The sequence below is a fragment of the Maylandia zebra genome, linkage group LG1, assembly GCF_041146795.1.
Source record: "Maylandia zebra isolate NMK-2024a linkage group LG1, Mzebra_GT3a, whole genome shotgun sequence".
NCBI classification, from domain to species: domain Eukaryota; kingdom Metazoa; phylum Chordata; class Actinopteri; order Cichliformes; family Cichlidae; genus Maylandia; species Maylandia zebra.
This window is the reverse complement of record NC_135167.1, coordinates 17,401,672-17,422,742: the sequence shown is the minus strand read 5'-3', so window position 1 is coordinate 17,422,742 and position 21,071 is coordinate 17,401,672. Positions and strand designations below refer to the sequence as shown.

General features: G+C 42.7%; 1 protein-coding gene across 1 annotated transcript in view; it reads right to left on the bottom strand.

Moving 5' to 3' along the window:
* Window positions 1–20,868, bottom strand: part of gse1b (Gse1 coiled-coil protein b) — a 167,125-nt gene extending 146,257 nt beyond the window's left edge. Inside the window, exon 1 of the mRNA XM_004539394.6 lies at window positions 17,887–20,868. Within this exon, the coding sequence (XP_004539451.2) occupies window positions 17,887–20,397 (2,511 nt within the window). The 5' untranslated portion in view covers window positions 20,398–20,868. The remainder of the gene's footprint in view (window positions 1–17,886) is intronic.
* Between the last annotated feature and the right edge of the window lie 203 nt (window positions 20,869–21,071).

Genomic DNA, 21,071 nt, shown 5'->3' with positions numbered 1-21,071 from the left:
CAGGGTCCATACGGTCAACTCTCACTGCATACATTTGGCTTTCTCCTTTTCTCTCACTCTCATAAGTACTCAGGGCTATAGCTATAGATGGATGTGTGTATTTGTGGTGCGTGCACAGAGCAAAAGATGCAGCTGAGATAATGATAAAAGAATCCGGAGCCGGTGAAGTTCATTAACATCCAAAGGAAGAAAAATAAAGCCTTTATCCAAAGTCACAGGCTGTCTGTGTGTGAGAGAGGTGAAAGAGTTAGTGGTCAATATGTGCCACTTTCTTACCTTGTAGTTTTTAGACGTCGGGCTCACATCTGTGTGTTTCTGTCTGCCAATCCCAAGCAAGACAGAACTCCTCATTTCACAACAGTCTCTAGAAACTATGTAGCCAAACAGGGAACAGCACTCAGCTGATGACAGAGATTTCACAGGACATGAGTAATCTGAGTATTTAGACCAGCCAAGTATTTGTGTGCGTGCTAGAATGCAGGTGTGTAAACTAAGTGCAGATTCCCAGCGGTGACAATTCTGTTCTGCATTAAAAAACAGCACACACACACATAGATACATAAAAAGTGAGTTACAGTGGCACCAATAAAGACAATAAGATGTGAATCAGCAGACGGAGCATGTATAAGTTTGCAAATGACTCATCGATAGCTTTGGTGTTGGTGTGGAGACAGGGACGTAATTGTTGTGGAGCCTGAGCAAAACCACACAAATATGCTGTATTATGCACAAAAGCAAAGCTTTCGCACACAAATGCCAGACAGATGAAAAAGGGAGCAAGATGTCCAGTGTAGCCAGATGATGGAGAGAGAGCGAGAGAGAGAGCGAGAGAGAGAGAGAGAGAGAGAGAGAGCGAACGAGTGGTGTTATGAGTGAGATGAGTAAATCCAGACTCCATCATCAAACAGATGTTAAATCACAGATGTGATTCTGTCACTGTAAACACACATTTTTTGCTCAAGGAAACTGATATCGCTCATGTTCATCTGTTTAAATACTCTGCAATCTTATACAGTTCCTCAGCTGGTGCTCCCCACAAAAGAAAATTCAACAGGCTGAGATTCACCTCGGAGGAGAGAGAAGAAATAAGTGGTGGTGGTGGTGGTGGTCCCGTGTTTAAAGGGTAACGGTTGATGCTGTCGTAAAGACACACAAGATGAAAAGTAAAGGCACTATACCAACCAAGAGACACGTTTGACAGAGTTAAATAAGTGAAAGTGAATTTATATTAGAGTGAGTGTAGAGTGAACTAACAGGAGTGTGAGGGGAAAAATCACTGACTGTGACACTGATGTGTCAAGTGCACCTCTTCACTTCCATCTGCAGCAGCTTAGAGTTACTTACAGGTGCAGTAATGATACATTACTGCTTTCATTTACAGGGCAGTGAGTAACACTCCACACACACCTTTACTGTAACGATCAGCAACTCAGTCCTCACAATGAACACGACCCCCGCCCCCCAAAAAAGACTTCAAGTTTTCTACACAGGTGGGGGAGGACAGTGAAAAATAAATCGTTTTGCACAGTGTTGAAACATCAAGTGACCGGCCAGCTGGGATCAGGTTCCTGTACAGTAAAAGTTTCAGTGTCTTTGTAGCTCCCGACACCTTCTGTCCTGTAAGGAACTATGGAAACAATAAAAAAAACCCTCACTCAAAACAGCCCGCAGCACCTGGACCCGGCACCATCCCCGCTTTAAAATAAGCAGCAAAGAGCTATTTAAACAGGGCCGGGTTACAGCCCCTCATAAAACAAATACACACAGGAATAATTGTATCAACACAGCAACCTGGCAGGGTAAGAAAAAAAAAGTTCCTCTGTGGGGGGTACTAGGACGCTATCCTGAAGAGTAGTTAGGTGGTGTTGAGGGGTGGTGTGTGGAAACGGGTGGGATGGAAGAGGAAAAAAGGGGGGGGGGGAGGAAAAAAAACAGGTCCCACAGAGCTACCGTGCAGGCGCCAGCAAAGACAGCGAGGGTGGAAAGGAGGGGTGGAGAGAGGAAAGGAGGGGGAGAAAGACCCTGGTGAAACTCTCAACAGATGCGTGAAGCCCTTGTCAGCATTCCTGCTAGGTAACGCAAGGTCAGGAGCAAGCAGGAAGACAATATGAGGACTATTTGGGCTCCCTGAGCGCCAGATGTGTTTTAATAAGACGGCTGCCCTCCTAGCTAATAAGGTCAGCCTCTGGCTCCAGCCAGACGAGCAAACAAGTAGACTCTTGGCAGGAATTCAGCTCCAGCTTGGCACAGCCTCCCTCCCTGCTTCCTGCCTCGCTCTCTCACTCATTCACTCACTCTCTCTCACAAGCTCTGAGAGATGGATGGAAGCCGACTCTCTCTCTCTCTCTCTCTCGCTCTCTTTCTCTCCTTCTGTGCGGGTCTGCATGACTCATTCCGTTTCATACACCCGCCTTTTATTAGATACTTCCTTTTTTTCTCTGAGGGAAGAGGGAGAACTACTGCCTAAAAACTGGAGCCTTTGAGAACATCTGTGCTTGAATCATGCACTGAACACACGCACACGCACACACATAAGGCCGCATAAACACACACACTCAAACAAGTATAAACACACGATTTATACCAGTTCATCTACTGAGTCGTTCACACTGACTACCTTTTACAACCAAAAATGAAAAAAAAAAACAAGAAGCAATTCGCCTAATGCTGATACATAAGTAATGAGAAGCTAAAATTAGTTATAAAAATAAACAGTGGACCAATAAATCTGACTCCTCCAGAGGGGAAAATAAAGACGCGGCACCGGCGCCAGAAAAGATTGGCTTGCTCTGCACTGAAAGGGAGACAGAGGAGGTGAAGAATGAGGAGGTGGAGGAGGAAGATTTAGAGTTTAGAATGAAAATGAAGGAGGGAAAAAAACGAAGATATAAAGATCCAGAGCCAGAATGAGGAGTCCTGGCAGCTTGGGTGGAGGTGTAAGCAAGCTGCTGCCACTTCATGGAGCGCAAAAAGAAGCTCATTCTCAAAGTGAAGGGCAAAATATTCAACAAGTAAAGCAGTAGGAGAAAAAGCAACGGAGGGAACAAAGTGGAAACTTTCAAAAGTAACAACACAAACAAAGTGTTGAGTAATTTAACTTTGATTAAACACAAACTGAGAAATCTGAATGTAAGAAATGATTGCACATTCACTGCTCTATACGACAGCCTCCTGGCTCTCTATTATGCACTAAGGTCAAGTCGACATCATCTTGGCCTCACACAAAAATCACCCCATCAAAAGCAGACCCTCTCGTAATGGTGCCTGCAGTTTTCAAATATTTACCTCAAGGCTGAGCCACACAATGCCACACACAGGGAAAAATCTGCTCCTGCATACACATCGTCCCCCCACTCTCACCTATATGTCCTAGTGACACACACCAGGTGGACACACGATAAGCTAGGAGATTAATGGAAATCGTGCAAAAAATGTTAACACATTTTTTTACTGACAGAGTGATTGACTCTAAAAAAGCTGATCGTTTCAGTTTATTATCATGCTGAGAGACACTTTTAATTCAAGACAGACTCTACAATAATACATACAGAGAAAAACCCAACAATCATATGTCCCCTATGAGCAAGCACTTTGGCGACAGTGGGAAGGAAAAAAACTCCCTTTTAACAGGAAGAAACCTCTGTCAGAACCAGCGCACGGAGGGGTGGCCATCAGCCATGACTGCTTGGGGTAAGAGAAGGAAGACAGGATAAGACTTTGATACGAGGAGTTTCACATTTAGCCTATTCCTCGATATGAGCAACGACAAAGATACACTTGGTAATCTTCACAAAGAAATTATTGTAATTATAATTTGGTTTTGTCAAACAGCGCTGTAACAAATTAAGCGAAACATGAGAATTCACATTTTATGATTCGTCTATTCTATTACCAATAAGTCAGGCTGGTGTACCTTCATAAAACAGGAAGCACCTCATAATGTAGTGAATAAATATGCAGCATATGCCAATTTGCAATCTTCTGCAGTTAAACAGAACCTGTATTGTTTTCACAAGGAAAAGATTAGCTTCATATCACGAGTCCTCCGCTGTGGTCATGTGTCCTGTTTGTCCATTTGTCTGTGTTTATTGGACATGAGGTTGAGGAGAAGACGACCATCCATCACTGGGTTAGAAAAGGTTTCTGTTCCAGGGGTTAGACCTTCCTGTGTTAAAGCCCGCAGACAGGGAACATTTGGCTAGGTGTAATTCGATATGACCTCGTCACAGTGAGTTTGAGGTTACAAGGTCAGCAGGCCTTATCATTCAGCAGCAGGCCCTGTTTCTGCTACACACAGATCCCCGCAAGTCACTGACTCAGACCCACACACATGTACAAACACATATGTCTGTGTTCCCACGGTTGCAGCAGGTCTAATGGTTGATGTATAGCAGCTTGTAAAGCGGGATTGTCAGTCGGCTTTAACAGCCTATCACAGAGATCCAACAGGACCACAGCCATGCATGCAGGCCCAGACCACTGACCGGCTCAGCAACACTCCATAAAAGCAGCTCTGAGTCCAGGCACACTTACTCAGCCAAGTACAGGAAAACAACAGAGAAAAAAATTGCTTTGATCTGTACTGACAGATATTGGAAAGCTCATACTCTTTTTCATACACAATTGCAACCTTATCCAGCCCTACCCACACCTATGATAGTATTTTTAAAACTGTACCTTTATCCCTGCGTTTTCCTTTTTCCCCCCACAAACAGTTAAAGGTCATTGAAAACGTAGCTTTGGGAAAAGCTTTCCAACTACAAATGTTTGCAGTGTAAACATATAGACAGGGGAAGGTTTTATCTGTTATTTACTGCTTCTCATTGGCCAACTTGACTTTGGATTAAAGTGACATCTCTGCCTGTTTGTTTGATTCTTGCTCTTAACAGCATGCTTCAATTTTGTTTTGTGCTTGTGTGGAGGAAACAAATTTTGGAGAACAAAGAAGGGACAAAGGAAAAAAAATATGCTTGTGCACGTTTGAACTAGACCTCATACACAACTCTGGACGACTCTGACACCTGTGGAGCCGTGCATCGTGGGAGCTCATTCAAGGCCTGCACTGAGTCCAACACTGAGGACACATGTTTCACATTGAGCTAAAGTCAAACAGCATCTGATCACTGTTCAGCCAGCGTCAGTCTGTCTGAGGCTCTGGTCTGCAGAAATTGCTGTGCTTATTGCTCTCATCAGGCAGACCGACAGGTGGACAACAACTGGCTCACAGAGAAGCCCACCTGGTCTGGATCCAACAGAGTATGTTATATACACAAAATAGCGAGGACATGAATAATAAAATAAACTATCTTTAAAAGATGCAGAATCCACTTGAAAAACACTAGAGTTTTGCTTACTTCAAACCACATTCATATATTTCATTTACGTGTCTGGAGGGGATCTATGAGTAATTCACTGTTCCTGTTTGTGCACCAAACCGCCAATGCCTGCCTCCTAGAGTGCATTGGATAAAAGCAATTCAATCAAGGTACTTTATACTGTAAGGTAAAGACCCTACAATAATAAATCCATTAAAAAGAAAGAAATGCAAAAAGGATTTAGTGTCAGCATGTGCCAAGTTGTTAAATGCTGGCCTACATCAAACTGGCCTAATGAAATTTTAGAATAAAGACATAATAAATAAACTCTCCTTCAGTATATATCCAAGTTACAATGCTGATTTAAAAATATATGCCACACGAAGGCAATATAAGAGCACGAGCACAATTAAGGAATGAGTCTGATAAGAGGCACCTCTGTGTCAAGTGAGTACAATCTTGACAGATAAATATTCATTAGCAGGTTGCTAATCTACCTGACCTGTGACCTGCTGTGACCTCGCTCTCCTCTGAGGGTATCAAGGAGCACAGCTGTGGGAAGATACAGTGCATACAAACACTTTGATCTTTATTACTCGTCTCCTCCTTTTGTCCTTCCTGCTCGTTGTGACCTGTTCATATTTGAGTGGGTTTTAAAATCAAATGCCTGCAGTAGCACACAAAAATGTTTTGTGTTGGCTGTAGTAGCACTTGAGGGCACCAATATGTCATTTTAAGTTATAGATAACATCAGTGAGTCAGTTTGTGTGTTATAACAATTTGGTATACTAATCAATTGGAAAGCACTTTGGTGAAAAATGACTTGAAATCGAGCCCCCACTGTAGCGAGAACTACCACACAAGTGGTTTTAACTCCTTTGGCAGGTGTTTATATGGGTCTCTCTGTGGAGGGATATTGTCAACATGCAGGATACAGTTGCAAAGTTTTACCAAAGATGCATGTGCTCTGAGAACTCATTGCTGGTACAGCTGGTGTCCCCTTGCAAGTCTGTATTTTAAGCATCATTTCATTTTAAAATAATGATCTAAAAGCATATTAAATCGATTCCCCTGTTCACAGCTGCATGTTTATTTGTTGTAATCTGAAGAGACATAGATTAAATGTCCCTCTCTACCAGCTGCACTTAAATGTCGCAAATGAGCTGAAAGACATGTTTTATAACCATTAAAGCCAGAAACATCAAATTACTGCCAGAAAATTCTAAGTGTATTTGTTGATCACTCTGACAATTCTTTATAAATAATGAATTAAATATATTCAATATATTTGCTTTAAGTGTATTGTGCAGATTATCTAAGGGGGGAGGGGGGATCACACTGATGATGTAGAAATCTCAAAAACTCAAATAGGACACATTAGATATTAAGGGTTTAATAGCTGGGTGGTGTTATCATTATTATTATTATTTATTTATTTTTACATATTGTTCAGGTAAAATAAAACAGTTTGCAAATATTTCTCTGCTCTTTTACAGAGTAAGACTAGCAGCTCTCCTGGCATTTGGACATATTAATTATCGCCTTTTCTTAGCAGAGGACTTCGTACTTCTCTATAATTTGTACCAATTATGAAACCCATAATACAAGACAACACACAACTGTTCTGCATGTAGAATAACACCACCAGGAATGCAAACATATGATTGTTATCCTTAACAAACTCTGCATGCTTACACGGCACAGATAGCATTCAGCTGTGTCTCTGACCTGAAGGCACAACAGGCAGTGAGAATGACTTATGTTTAGAGGAAATAAAGTTCTGAGCCAAATCTCAATGACCCCGACAGCTTCACACAATTAGTCATACATACATATACACATTACTCATACTTATGCACTCACAAGGCTCACCCTCCCTCCACAGTTTGTGTGTATGCATGACTTCAATAGCCACCTTCTTCATACTCTCGCTGAACTGGAGAAGGTTACAGGTTACAGACCATATGAGAATGCAACAAAAAGAACAGAAACAATTCAGTTCAACAGATGTGTATATATAATCAAAGAAACACAATTAATTATATGGTCCACAAAAGCAAAGTAAAAAGAAATTAACATCCTAAAAAGGAAAATAAATGGATAGAATAAAAATATGTATTTTTCTGTGAAAATGTAAAACAAAATATTTATTTTTAAGACAGAAAAAAGTATAGAATAATGCTGATGAAAAAAAAAAAGCACTTAGCAGATGTCACAAATCTACAGAAATCCTGACAGTGTGACAAACTTTGTAATGGTCTAGAGCAGTGGTCCCCAACCCCCGGGCCATAGACCTGTTCCGGTCCGTGAGTCGTTTGGTACCGGGCGCGAGAGTTGAGGCTCAGGTGTGAAATTTATGGTTTTCAGGGTTTTTATCGTTATTTTTTATCGTTTTTTACGTTGTTTCCCTGGGTATTTCCAAGTGTGTTATGAATAAATCATATTATTTTGGTACTGGTTTTATTTTGTTGTATTTATCCGCGACACCTTAAAGGCCGGTCCGTGAAAATATTGTCGGACATAAAATGGTTGGGGACAGCTGGTCTAGAGTTAATCTTTAAGATCCACAAATAAGTAAATGTAGAGATATAATAGATATTATATAATTATGATTTTTATGCCCTACTAAAAAACCAAGACACTATACATATAGTATGTACAAACATAAGCAAAACAACATACATGCAAATTAACCTAACTGAAGTTCACTAAATAGGTCACTTGGTAAAATGGTAAGTAGGAGGTCAATTAACTTCTTTTTTTTTTTTTAGAAATGTAGTCAACATTTCTTACTGCATGAAAACATGTAAAGCTGGCTTTCATACAAGGACCTGGACTCAACTTTGTGGTTGATCGAGTGAAAAAAAACAACAACCACAAAGCCCTTCAGCACATAAGTGCTGATTTCAAGTTAAAAACGTTCATACATTTTGCAGCTTTGCTCACTAACTCAGTCTAAAAAAAATGCTCAAAAAATGTGTGTCTCTTTGCCTGGCTAATGTCTGCTGCCTGATTTAACTATAATGTCCTTAGACCTTTGTCACTAAACTGTGTCTAAAAGAGAAGTATGATTGACAGAGGAAAGCAAAGGACCAGAGACAGATAAAGTAGAAAAAGTGATGCTGATGTGTGGACAGTGAGGTCATCAGTTATCACCTTGGTGACCTGAAGTGATGCGAGAGAACTTGTCATCACCTTTGCAAGCAGACACGAAGCGCTTGAACGAGAGAGACAGAAGAAAAGCCCATGTGTGGAAATCTTAAAATGAAAAAAAAAAAGTCCAACTGGACCTCATAAATCATCTACACATGGTATAGTGTGTAGCTCTGCATATGCGCCTCTGTTGGTGTTTATGCTCCAGAGATCCTCCATCTCTCTTCTACATGCAAAGTTTCAGTCATATGGTTGTGTTCAGAAGATCACCACCAGAATGGACACCTCTTCAGTTTGAATGCCCCCTCCTGAGGTGTGAGCTCATGTCTCCACCAGGGATGTTGCCAAAAGAGCACAGAAGCACACACAACATAGAGCCTGTGCGTGTGTGTGTGTAAATGTGCATATGTATGTAAGCATGTGTGTAAAACAGATGGGAGGAAAGAGAGAAATTAGAGAGGGGTAAAAGAAGAGTAGCGACAGAAAGTCTGCAAGAGCATGTGTGTTTCTGTATGTGTGTGTGTTGGACTGAGGGGGCTGTGAGGGGTAAGAGGCGGCGGGAGGGGGGGGGGGGGGTAGAAAAGGGAGAGGGGGAGTGGTGTGGTTAGGCATCCAGAGTCAGTGAACATTTTTCTGGCAAGCTTTCTCTATGCTCCTGGCTGCTTGCCCGGCTCTGAAGCAAACTTAAACAAACTCCTGTTGCAGCCATCTGCTGGGCCCGCGGGATAAATCACAGCACTGCTCTGCTCTGTACTGCTCAGCCGCACCACTATCAGGTTACTGTGTTAGCGGCCTCACACACACACACACACACACACACACACACACACGTGCGCGCACACAGGCACACACTCACCGACTGTTAGGCATGCAGGAACACATTACAGTTCTCCCTCTCATACACACATACACACACGGAGACACACTGAGTAACGCGTCAGCCTGGAGCCAGGGCCTGCCATGGGGCTCACACCACCAGGAGAAGCCAGCAACATGTGGCCCTGCTAATACCACAGGGAGAGATGAAGAGGAGGACGGAGGTGGGGAGAAAAACAAAGAGTGTGTGTGTGTGTGTGTGTGTGTGTGTGTGTGTGTGGGGGGGGGGGGGGGGGGGGGGGTAGATGAATGAGGTGAAGGGGGATGAGGGAGAGAAGGAGAAAGATGGACAGAGGACACAGCTGGAAGAACAAGAATAAGGAAAAAGAAAGGGGAAAAAAGCAACCTTTGACACCCAAGTCAAGCCAAGTGCAATTTTATAGCCCCCTGTAGAAGAGGGGAACATGAATACATCTAGTACCCCTCTGCCTCTGTGAGCTTTCATAACAAGTTAAGCCTTTTATAATGGCAGCTATCTGAGGATGATGGTTTCCACATCATACTCGTCACAACGCTTATGGTAAAGGTTTCTCTAACGTTATACTTGCCATCTTTTCCAATAGTTTGTGTTATGGCTCCTCTTAAGAAATATTCTGACTCAATAGCATTGTCAATAAATCCTGACATGAGACTGTAATGATGGAGCTCCACATGAAGAGGTTTTCAGATCATTTGACAGCTCAAATCTTCTTTGGTGGCTTACCACTCTGGCTCCTTCGCTGTGGCCTTGAAAGTAAGCTCTGCACATCAACCATGACTAGCACATCGCTCCACATCGCACACAACTCTTGACCATGTGGGATATGCCACTGACCGAGCTGGCAGGTTGCATGTTAGGATAATACTAGCCTCGCAGCCTTGGATTAGGTTAGATATGCTTTCAGTAAGTCATAGACATGACCAGCAGTGGTAAACTGCCACGTGAAACCTATATTAATAACATGTCAACAGTGCAAATGGCATGCTTGAAAGAGATAGCGGGCAAAAAGTAACAAATAAATAATGACAGGCCTTCTGGAAGTGTCTGTGGTATCTATCTGTCAGACAGATGCAGAAACTGTATCAGTTTATTTCTGACTCATAGCCTGGTCACGTCAGTGTGGGGAAAATTCACCCATGGAAACTATTCACAAAGTCTTCTGACTATGCCTGTGTGTTTGCGTGTGTCCATGCATGTGTGTTTGTGTTTCTGTGACTCTCCACTTAACGGTATGTTAAGTAAAGGTAGGTGGAAGTTTATATCACCTTTCCTTGTTTGCATGATGCTCTGGATAACTAAAGGTAACTCAACCTCAATCCAAACTAAAGGTCAAATGTAGCCACTGACCTAAGTAAGTTTTTTTAAACAGGCGCTGCCTAAAATTGCAGCAGTACCACAATTGTGCGATCACTTCAACATTACTACTTTGATGTACAGTGTAGAGATCAGATAATACTAAATGTGGCAAGGCTAGTCTGTATAGTCTGGATTCTTCCAGACACGCAAAAGTCTCTGGCTTCATGGGAGGCTCAGTCCAAAGCTCCCTCTCTGTCTCCTTCTTCCCAGCTGTCCTGAAGCTGGCAGGACAAACTGAGTATGTGTGAAACCAGGTGGCTGAGCGGCATGTGTGGGGGTGCTGGTGAAGGAGGTCACGGCCAGCACTTGGGGATGCTTGCAGGAGGAGGGAGTAATCTAAGAAGGGAATGTCATCCTCAGCCAAAATACGCTCCCAGAAGATCACCAGTAATGTTCATCTTTATCTCTTCATTGGTCGGCTGACAGAAAGAGGTGAAGCGATCTGGCAATTGGTTGGTCAGAGCCAGGAGTCAGAGCCCCTGTTTGCTGAGCGGAGGGAAAGAGGGTGTGTAGTATATTTAGTCCACTCTTTAGTCTCCAGCTGACATCTTCAGTTGTCCTGACAGCAGGGTAAGGTTGAATCTTCTCTCTCTCTCTCTTCACCCCATTAAAAATATCAGCAGGGCAGCAGGGCAAGAGCAAAGTGGGAAATGAAGGGGAAGAGCCAAAGAATGAAAAATCACATTTAGGCAGATCTTCACCAACACTTGGGAGGTCTAGAAGACCAAGACTAATGACTAGCACTTAATAGCAATGAATAATATCCAGTCAACTGAGAGTGCAAGTTACATGTTGAATGTCTGGCAAGGAAATAGGTCTGCTATTAGCTACTGTGCTGTCACACACACACACACACACACACACACACACACACACACACACACACACAGTCCAGTTGCATCCAGGTGCAAAACCACACACACACACACACACACACACACACAGTCCAGTTGCATCCAGGTGCAAAACCACCCACACACACACACACACACACACACAGAGTGCACACTTGCACAGCTGTGGCACAATCCAGCTGCCTTTGCCAACACGAGAGCGAACACCTGCCATTGCTCCCAACCACCTGGTAGACACACGTGTGCGCAAAGACACACATTCACACATGCTTGCAGCTGTTCAGTATGTAAATGATCAGAAACATTACTCTTTGTGCATATGTAAGTGTTAGTCTGTGATTGTGGGTGAATGTATGCCATGGTTAGAGTGCAGCTGGTAGAGAGGGTTGAGCTATAGTTGCATTGCACTGTCCTCTATAATTACCACAGTCAAACCAGGTTTACTACTGGATCGTGCCCATATCTAAGTCTGGCACAGGGCGACTGCCTTTATAGCCTAACCACTCTTAAACATTGCAACGCCATGCAAGCAACACAGAAGAATTTACAAAAAAGGCCATGTGAAGTGGAGGAGCAATATATGACAAACAGATTTACCGTATTTACACATTTGAACAAGCCTTAAAATATCATACAAAAAAAAGGTTGAAAAAAAAAAAAAAAAAGAAATACAGGTGCCAAAATTCGACAAAAAAAATGGTTTAAATGGGTTAAACAGAAACAATCCCAATTATTTAATCACGTGTTCTCACACAACTTTTATACAAAGGTAACAGTCGCATCACTTGAGGCAATTTATTCCTCTGGAGTTTCAAAAGATTTATGGAACGCTTTGTACTTCCAATGATTTATAAACAGATTCTGGTGAGTGAAATCAGCAGCTTTCCCCCTTAAGCTGATCTAAAACAGAGACATCTTTAGGGGAGCACATTTGTCGATTGACATTTGTATATAACAAATGAGAAAAACATTAACACTAATACAACTTTAAATACATCTGTGCATGGAATTTAATGATCATGTCGTACACTCCACAGACTCAATAGGGCAAAGTGATCAAGATACGCTGAACAATGAAGCAGAAGCAAAATTCCCACATACCTGTTCATAGCTGAGAAACGCACACAAGCTTATGTTGACACTGTACATCCACTTTGGTGACTTAATTTCCAACATCCTATTGTCTAGTCCACTTTATTCCTGCATTAGTTTTAATAAGTACAACTGATAATTCATTTTTAAACCAATCCCGTTTGGTACACAGATGGGGCTACCAGCTTATACTTTCATGTATATGATCAACAGGAATGACAAAGTAGCTCCACATCCTCTAATCTTTACTGTTGATCTCGCTAAAGGTTCCCAGTTGCATTGTAACTCACACAGTCTTAACTGATTACCAGTATTTTGAGCCTCTGCAGCAGCACTGCTTTCTTTCCATCTCTTTGCGTTTCCTAAACTCAAATCAAACTGCATAAAAACAACTTTACTCATGTGAAAAACCTTCCTCTCTGAGAGCAATGTCAACATGAAACAGTGAAAAAAATAATTTACATTCAATTTTCTCAATAACTATAATCGAAGTCTAAATGACTATAATCAGGGCTTGTTAAAGTAAGCACAACATTAGGCTAACAAGTGACAGAATATATTTAAAGGTGCATAAAAAATAGAAAGGCTTTCCGAAATGGATTGCTCACAAAATTGGTCTACAACTCATCTAGACTGTGATTTGGATGAAGCTCAGACAACATTTATACATAGTAGTCCATGCAGAAATCCTTACAATTCCAAAAGGTCCAAAAACATTTGCTCTTAGAGGTGTATAGGTTTGTGATTTCGAGGATGAGACATAAAAGGTAAGACATGAAACACTGGAATACCTCAATCTCATCTACTCCATGTATGATCTGATCTGTCCAGTCAGATATGGGCAAGAATGCAGCACTGGGTAAAGGCTAGCGGGAAGAGACTGAGTAAAGCTTTGAAAGCTAAATCAAAATCCACCTCCAGCAGCTTTGAAATTAAGCCTCTCAAATCCCAGAGGATCCCAGGAGAAACGCAAGGCTGCCCGTCAAACTGCACTGCTAGCGGAGGACAGAACCACAGCTGCAGAAACTTTACACAATCCACGCAACATGACTGGTTTTGAACAAACACATGCACACTCAAAGACACTTTGTTCCACACAGGCAAGGACTGTGTAAAACACTCTGCGGTTGGCGTGCTGTAATATTTCCTTTCATGAAGATATTTTAAGAATCCCATTTTTCCGATTTTCTTCTGGCTGCAATTTAAATCCAATTAACCCGCTCACCTTCTCTCAGCCTCCAATTCTTCTTTTTTCAAATACTTCCATTAATTCATTCACAGTTAACATCAAATCTAAATTTAATGTTGGAGTCACTTCTTTCATTAAGCTATAAATCTTCCCTGGTGAAACTGTCAAGATGCTGATGTGTTTTTACCGTGACAGTGAGAATGTAATATTCATCTTTTTTAAGCCAATACTTCCTGTAAGCACACAGTAAACTACAGACACACCTTAAATAACACACTACTGCGTACACACAAAGCAATTGAGTGATTTGAGATGTAGAAATCTGTCTCTGCCCTCGGAGCGGATCACCAATAACAATCCACCCGAAACAGCCTCCAGCACACCGCCACTCAAATATAAACGTCATGTGGATACCCCGACAGACAGATCAATCATGCAGATTTTATCAGTGTGTCTAGCTAGCTATTATTTTATTTGCTGTGTCGATCTTTTATGTCATTGTACAAACACTAGACACACCAATAGTTGCAAGGAGACAGTGGGTTTAGCTAAAAGCCTCACATTTTGAAAGCTACACCATCTGTGGGCGGACACTCTGTTCTTCTTCTTCTTCTTGAAGATGAAGATGGTACTTTATGACTTCATGGCTGCATGTTTGCAGTTGTTGCCAAGCAGACTGATCAAATGTGCAGTTATTGTGCGATTTGGAAAGGAAAACTACTGTCACTGTCTACTTTATTCATTTTGTAGATTCACACTATACATTTGAGTAATTAAATACATGTAAGATAAACAAACGTAAAGAAAACTGAAGGTGCAATTTAATGCATCATTTGGACATCAATATGACTATAAGAAAGAGAGCTGCACTTAACTGATCAATCAAACAACTACTTAAACTGCTTAAAAACACACACATTTGTATGTATAGCCACTGATTCACAACAGCAGTCATCTCACAAACCGTCAGGTAAACGATTACTCGTCCTTTAACCTGCCTTCTATGTCTTGAAGTGCAAAATTCTGCTCTCTATGGAAACGGAGAGTTTACAGGTACATTTAAAATTGTGCTGTATGGCTTCAATCACAAAAACTTGTGTATGTAGAAAAAGAGCAGCATTTTTAATAAAAAACAAAATGCACCTTGTTGATTTTTAGCATGCATTAGTAAATATACTGTCTTGCTGTTGTGCGGTCTTATAAAGTGTTTTGCTTTTCAGTCTAGTCTATGCGGTGCACATAATAAGAGCACACTGCAACACAGCACACTTTAACAGCATTACAAACTAACTTATTCAAAATTGACCAGAGCTGAAAAAACACTCATCTGAAACAGTGTAATCAGAAAATAAACATTATGGCTTTCTTCTTTTCCCCCTAATAAACAGTGTAAAAAATAGTTGTGGAGTAACACTGGGGAAAACGCAGTTTGAAAAATCTGTTTGCGATAGAGGGTTATATACTTTCAATCTGTTTAAGATTTATATTTTGAAAAAGAAAAAGTGTTTGTCCAGGCATTTCCCAAACCACTGAATAAAACTGTAAACCGTTTGCGAAATGCAACTCAGCGGACATCTGTCTCACTGAGTGCGAGTGGAAAATCTGCTGACCAGCTGCCCCTCCCCAGTCGCAGGCTGGAAGTCTATACTTATGCACCTGTCAAAGGTTAACATGTTGGACCTGTCAAAGGTCGTGTCCAACATACTAATTAAACACACAGTAGCACAACACAGAGCATGATAGCGACCCATTACTTATGTTTGTCAGTATATCTGCATATAACATTCTGGCTCTTATTTCACGTGTTAATCTGTATCTCGCAAAACAAGCAAATATATATTTCAACAATCTGACACTTCATATTGCAGTTATAAGTATGAGTATAAGTATAGAATAGAACAGAATAGAATAGTGTTTATATTTATACAGCCCCTTTTACCAAACACACTGCACTAAGGGGAACCAGATGGGCACTCCCTCCTGACAGCCGAAATCCCTGTGATCACAGATCCTCTCAAGCATACAGCATGACACTAGAGGACAAAGCACCTGTTGCCCCTTGCCCACAGAAACACTGGCACTTTCTCAGCCATGAGGTCATTGCCTCACACAGGCCAAAACCGGCTGTGCCACCTGCAAACATCCCAATCCAGAATGATCACCCAAACCTCTGCTCATGCTGCCACTGTTCTCATGTAACCAACCTTATGATCCACTAGCCTTAGTGGAGAGAAAACCCTGCACTATATCACACTATATATATATCTGGAGTATCCCCTCTCATGTGACTGTTATGAGCTCATCTAGCTCACATGTGAATGCTTAGACACAGAATAAAGATTTAACTTTGGATTTAGCAAAAGGCAGCATGGACTCTGCAGCACAACTTTATCACTCACAATTCGAGTGCCTACCAATATGACCCAAGTCCATCTTTTTTCCCCTCAATTAAACAACTAAGCTGTTAATAACACATTTCTATAGACACACGTCTGAACTCCAGATGTTTAACTAACCATGGCGGGATTTTCCAAGCATCATCTGGGTTACTAATGACACATCTTTCTTTACAGCATATGACTCAAAATTTCGTTAAGCATTTGCATGTTAGTTCAGGATAATGAAGTGCATTAGATTGTTGATTGTTTTCTTTTTTTTGTGACACCGATGCTAACTGTCACCTAGCACTTCTTTACAGAGAAGAGGGAGATATTAGATAGACAGCTCCAATCCGCAACCTGAATAGCATCCACAGATGTTCTTCACATGTCCTGTGTGGTCAGTGTGTCAGTGCTTGTTTGCAAGACAGATCTGTTCATAGAGCCAGCTGGCTGTCTCCTCAGCTCTTCATTAACACGTCACTATCCTTGATTGACCCACACTGGTCCCCTATACAACCACACGGTCAGAAAATTTGCTGTTGATCATCTGGTAAAATTAAATTTTGCTATCATTTTGTGGACCACTTATGCTAAGAGTTTATTGCATCGAAATTACTTCTTATGATACAAGGTTATTTGTCATAAAACCAGCAGATTAATGCACAGTAGCTTTACACAGAAAACGCTGCCAGATCACCCTAATATGGGAAGAATCTGGGTAAAAATGTCACAACACATGAATGAATGCAGGTCTGGGAAAGTACCAGCTCGGTTTGTACAGAGCGCTTTGAGTGCTTAGGTAGAATAGACGCACGCTATATAAGAACCAGTCCATTTACCATTTACTTTGCTACCTACTTTAGCGAAGATCATTGCCAATATCTGTGTATACATTTACTGTAAATATGAATAGGTAGAGCAATTAAACAAATCAATTTAAAAAGAGAAAGACGTTAATGCACAATTTCTTTACCTCACTCTATTTATTTATTTTTTAGTATCAAAATTGAATAAAAGTAAAACTGAACTTTAATTGTACAAATCCCTGTTGGTGACAGACTGGTAATCCAATTCTAAAGCTGGTGAAGGAAATTAAGTATATACATAAAGTACCACAAACCTGATTAGAAGTGCTGGCTTCTTTTTTCTTCATAAATCTCTTGAGAATTTTTATTATTATTGCCCTAATCTTTACATTAAATTCCTTCAAAATGCTCCTGAGTGAATGAGCTCAAATCAAAATAAACTATTCAGGTGAGACCCACTTAGTCATGTTTTAACCAAAAAAAAAGCAAATACAGGACTGCTTTTGTCACCATAGCTTTCCTCTGTTCTTTATAGAAGTAAAATATCTGAGTGCTTTCAGTCTCCACTTACTGAGACATTCACACAAAACTACTGTTATTCCCAATGCAGAGTACATCATTGCACTAAACTTCAAGGACTTTCAGTGATATTAATTTATTTAACATAATTATTTCCCTGCAGTTCTTTATCACCCCTTTTAATTTGACTCAGAGGTTGCATTAGGACAAACACAGTTTGCACTGACAGCTCAAATCCCAGCATACTCAAGTCAATCCAAATCCCAGCATACTGGGTTTTGGAATGAACAGAGCAGAATTTAAAACAGTAGGAAAAAAAGAATATGACTGTGCCATCTCTCAAACAGCTTTTTTCTCCTTCTTACCTTATGTCTAGACTGTGGCGGCGTTGATTCTTGTTCTTTCCTCTCCCCATCTGAGGCTCCGGGCTCCAGCCTAGCCCTGTCCTGCTGCATGTTCTGTCCCACCTGCACCATTGCCTTACATTCCTTACATGAGCCAATCACCAACCTCCTGCCATCATCCACAAGGAGCATGCGTGTGCTGCGAGGTGCATATAAGAACACAGGTAGTCTGGCCACAGTAACAGCGCACAGCCTACCTTGCCTGCGCTGCTCCTGCCTGCAGAAGAAGCACACAAAAACCTCACAGCTGTACTGGCGTGCCCAGGGTGAACTGGGTGGTTGGGGGTTGGCACTGGATGAGCTAGAGGTAGAAGGGGTGGGCTGACCTAGACCTTTGCTCTCGTGCTGGGCCCACTGAGCATGCAGGTCATGGTAGCAAAGCTTACAGGCTGACACCAGACCTGTGGCATCAACTGGCTTGGCATGGGGTGCAGGAGGATGGACAGTGAGAAATGGAAAGAAAGGCTCCCTCTCACCACAGCGACCAGGCGGGTTAACATGTAGCTGGTACTCTCCTCCTGCACACAGCTCAGCTCCACACAGGTAGCACACTGACATGGAGGTGCTGGGATGTGAAGCCACCCCTGTTTGAGGGTGGGCTGATCCAGAGACATCGATAGACATGGCAGCATGGTACCTGACAAGGAATGAGCTGACAGAGGTGATGAGGTCTTCACTGAGGCTAAGTCGATACGCACTCCAGATCTCCTCCAGGATAAAATGGCACTGAGGACAGCAGTGCACACGGCCGTTCCTCACTCCCTGTGCATTAGGGGGGCAAGGCAACATATTAATGAAAGGAAAGTACATCACACCACGGGATTTGCCAACCCCTGCCTGTGCATATGCTACTCTCATGTCTCCTCCACACTCCTGTCCACAAAGGAAGCAGGCCTCGTGGGAAGCCTTAGGTTCAGGTATGCATTCCATGGACCCTGAGGATTTTCCCTCCTGCTGATGAAACTGGGAAGAATGAAGTCCAGTTGTGGTCTGGTTGAGGGGGACTACATACAAACGCTGAAGGACAGGCACATCAGCCAGCTGAAAGCTCTGCCACTGCTGCAAGAGAGAGGTGTGACAGCTGCCACAGACAAAGGTTATACCTGCTGGACTAATAGGTATTGCATTATGGGGTGGGGAGTGAAGCCACAAGAAGGGAAAGAAGGGCTCACCCTGTGCCCTCTCTTGTTTCTGAACACTGACTTTAAAACGTCCATCATGTCTGAGCCCAGCGCCACAGATGTAACACACACACTCTTCTGGACTGGAGTTTGCAGTGTGGTGTGGCTGATCTGCAACAGGTCTACGTTGTGTTGTGCGGTCTGTTTTGCGGTCATACGATTCCCTGTCGTCATCGCTTGTAATGTTAATCTCATCTTCAGAGTTGTCAGAGTTATTCTCCCTGGGAGGAGCCGTGTTACGTTTAGAGATGACAGCAGCGGTGCCAGCAGAAGACGCAGAAGTGCTGGAGTTCTCCTCGCCTTTTCCCTGGTACAGCAGCGATGGATGCTTGGAAGGAGCACAGCTGCTGTCGGCTACACGCTGGATCTGATGCGACTCCACATGTCTGACATTCTCCTCCTCCAGCCACCGCCTGTTGCGCATAATGACCCCGTTGTCTTGCACTGGTGTGTCAGAGAGCGAGCTGTCATAGCATCGCCGGGGGAATCTCTCCTGGGACTTTGCCAAAGATTCTGGTGATTGACAGATATTGTTCATAATTTTAGCACTGCGCCTCGCCGTCAGAGCACTCTCCGCTTTTGGCGATCCCTGCGCCCTATAAACACCCACCGGGTAACGCACTGCCCGCTGTGTATCTGGGCTGTTTTTAATACCGATACCATTGTTCTTCCTGCTGCTGTCTCTGGGCGATTTTCCAGATGCTCTTACAAACTTGTCTTTGCCCACACCGACTCTGTAGGCAAAATCCATCTCCTGATCTGAAATGTTCTCGTTTTCTGAAAAAGAAGAGAAATCAGACTCTGCGCCCCCGTCGTAGTTTTGGCTACTGACACTGATCCTCCTCTCCAAATCATAGGAGATGTTCCACTCCTGTGGGACCCGACGAGAGTCGCACTGGTACGGACGTTTCAGCCAGTACATGCGCTTCTCAATGGGTGTCCTGCTCCGCTCGAAAGAGTTCCACTGCTCCGTTAGAAAGCAGTGACATACAGCGCACACCAGTACATGACCATCTGGGCTCACTTCACACGCACCCGGGGCTGGCTCCTGATTTTGGAGAAACGGGAAAAAGGGGATCCTCTCTTTTTGATATGCCACTTGTAACCTTAATTCCTTCCCCGGTGTAACTCCGCTTCCACATATAAAACAGTGAACAAGTCCCCCCAATCCATTCCGATCAGTCCTGGAAATGTTACCGGGCAATGTGCTGTCTTCACCGGGCATAGCTGCAGCCATGAGTCGGTGTTTCCGAGATAAGGGTGCCAATTCCTGGTCACGGGGGGAGTTCATTGTTTCACAACATGTAAGGCTAGGCTACATGGCATAACGTCAACAACACACTCATATTCGTGATGCACACTTGTGCCCAAGTCAGAGAAACCATGCAGTCAATTTCTGTTCAAGTTACTCACTGAGTGATAAGATAGATGATAGTCCATTGAAACGACAGCGTGCGGCAACCGCAGAAAACCGTTAACTGTTATTTTTCAAGCAAAACATCCATAAAACATCCCAGTAGTCCTTGTTATCTGAAGACTGTAGTCCACATTATTGCACACGGCATCCGTGGGTATGACAGAAGAAAAACTTGGAATCACTGTCCGCCTCTCCTGCAAACTTTCCTGCCTGCGCCATGTAACTTTGGCTGCTAACTCGCTCACACTGTACACAGCGCCATCCTCAATTCATGGGACCCGCTTCGACACCCCAAAGGAAACCTCCACCCCCTGTCAGCCCCAGTAATAATTTTACAGAGAGCACACATTCCTTCAGTAGCTGCCGATGCATCAAAGTACTGACCATGCACAGGATGTCCACAGTTTACAGGGGGCGTGCATCAGCCCGACGATCAGGCTCCTTCGTGGATCACCTGTGAGCAAAACCTCAAAAACCCATTAGGGAAACGGTGTAGGATAAACTTTCCATGAACACTTTTTTCCATGCACAAAGGTGAATATTTTTTT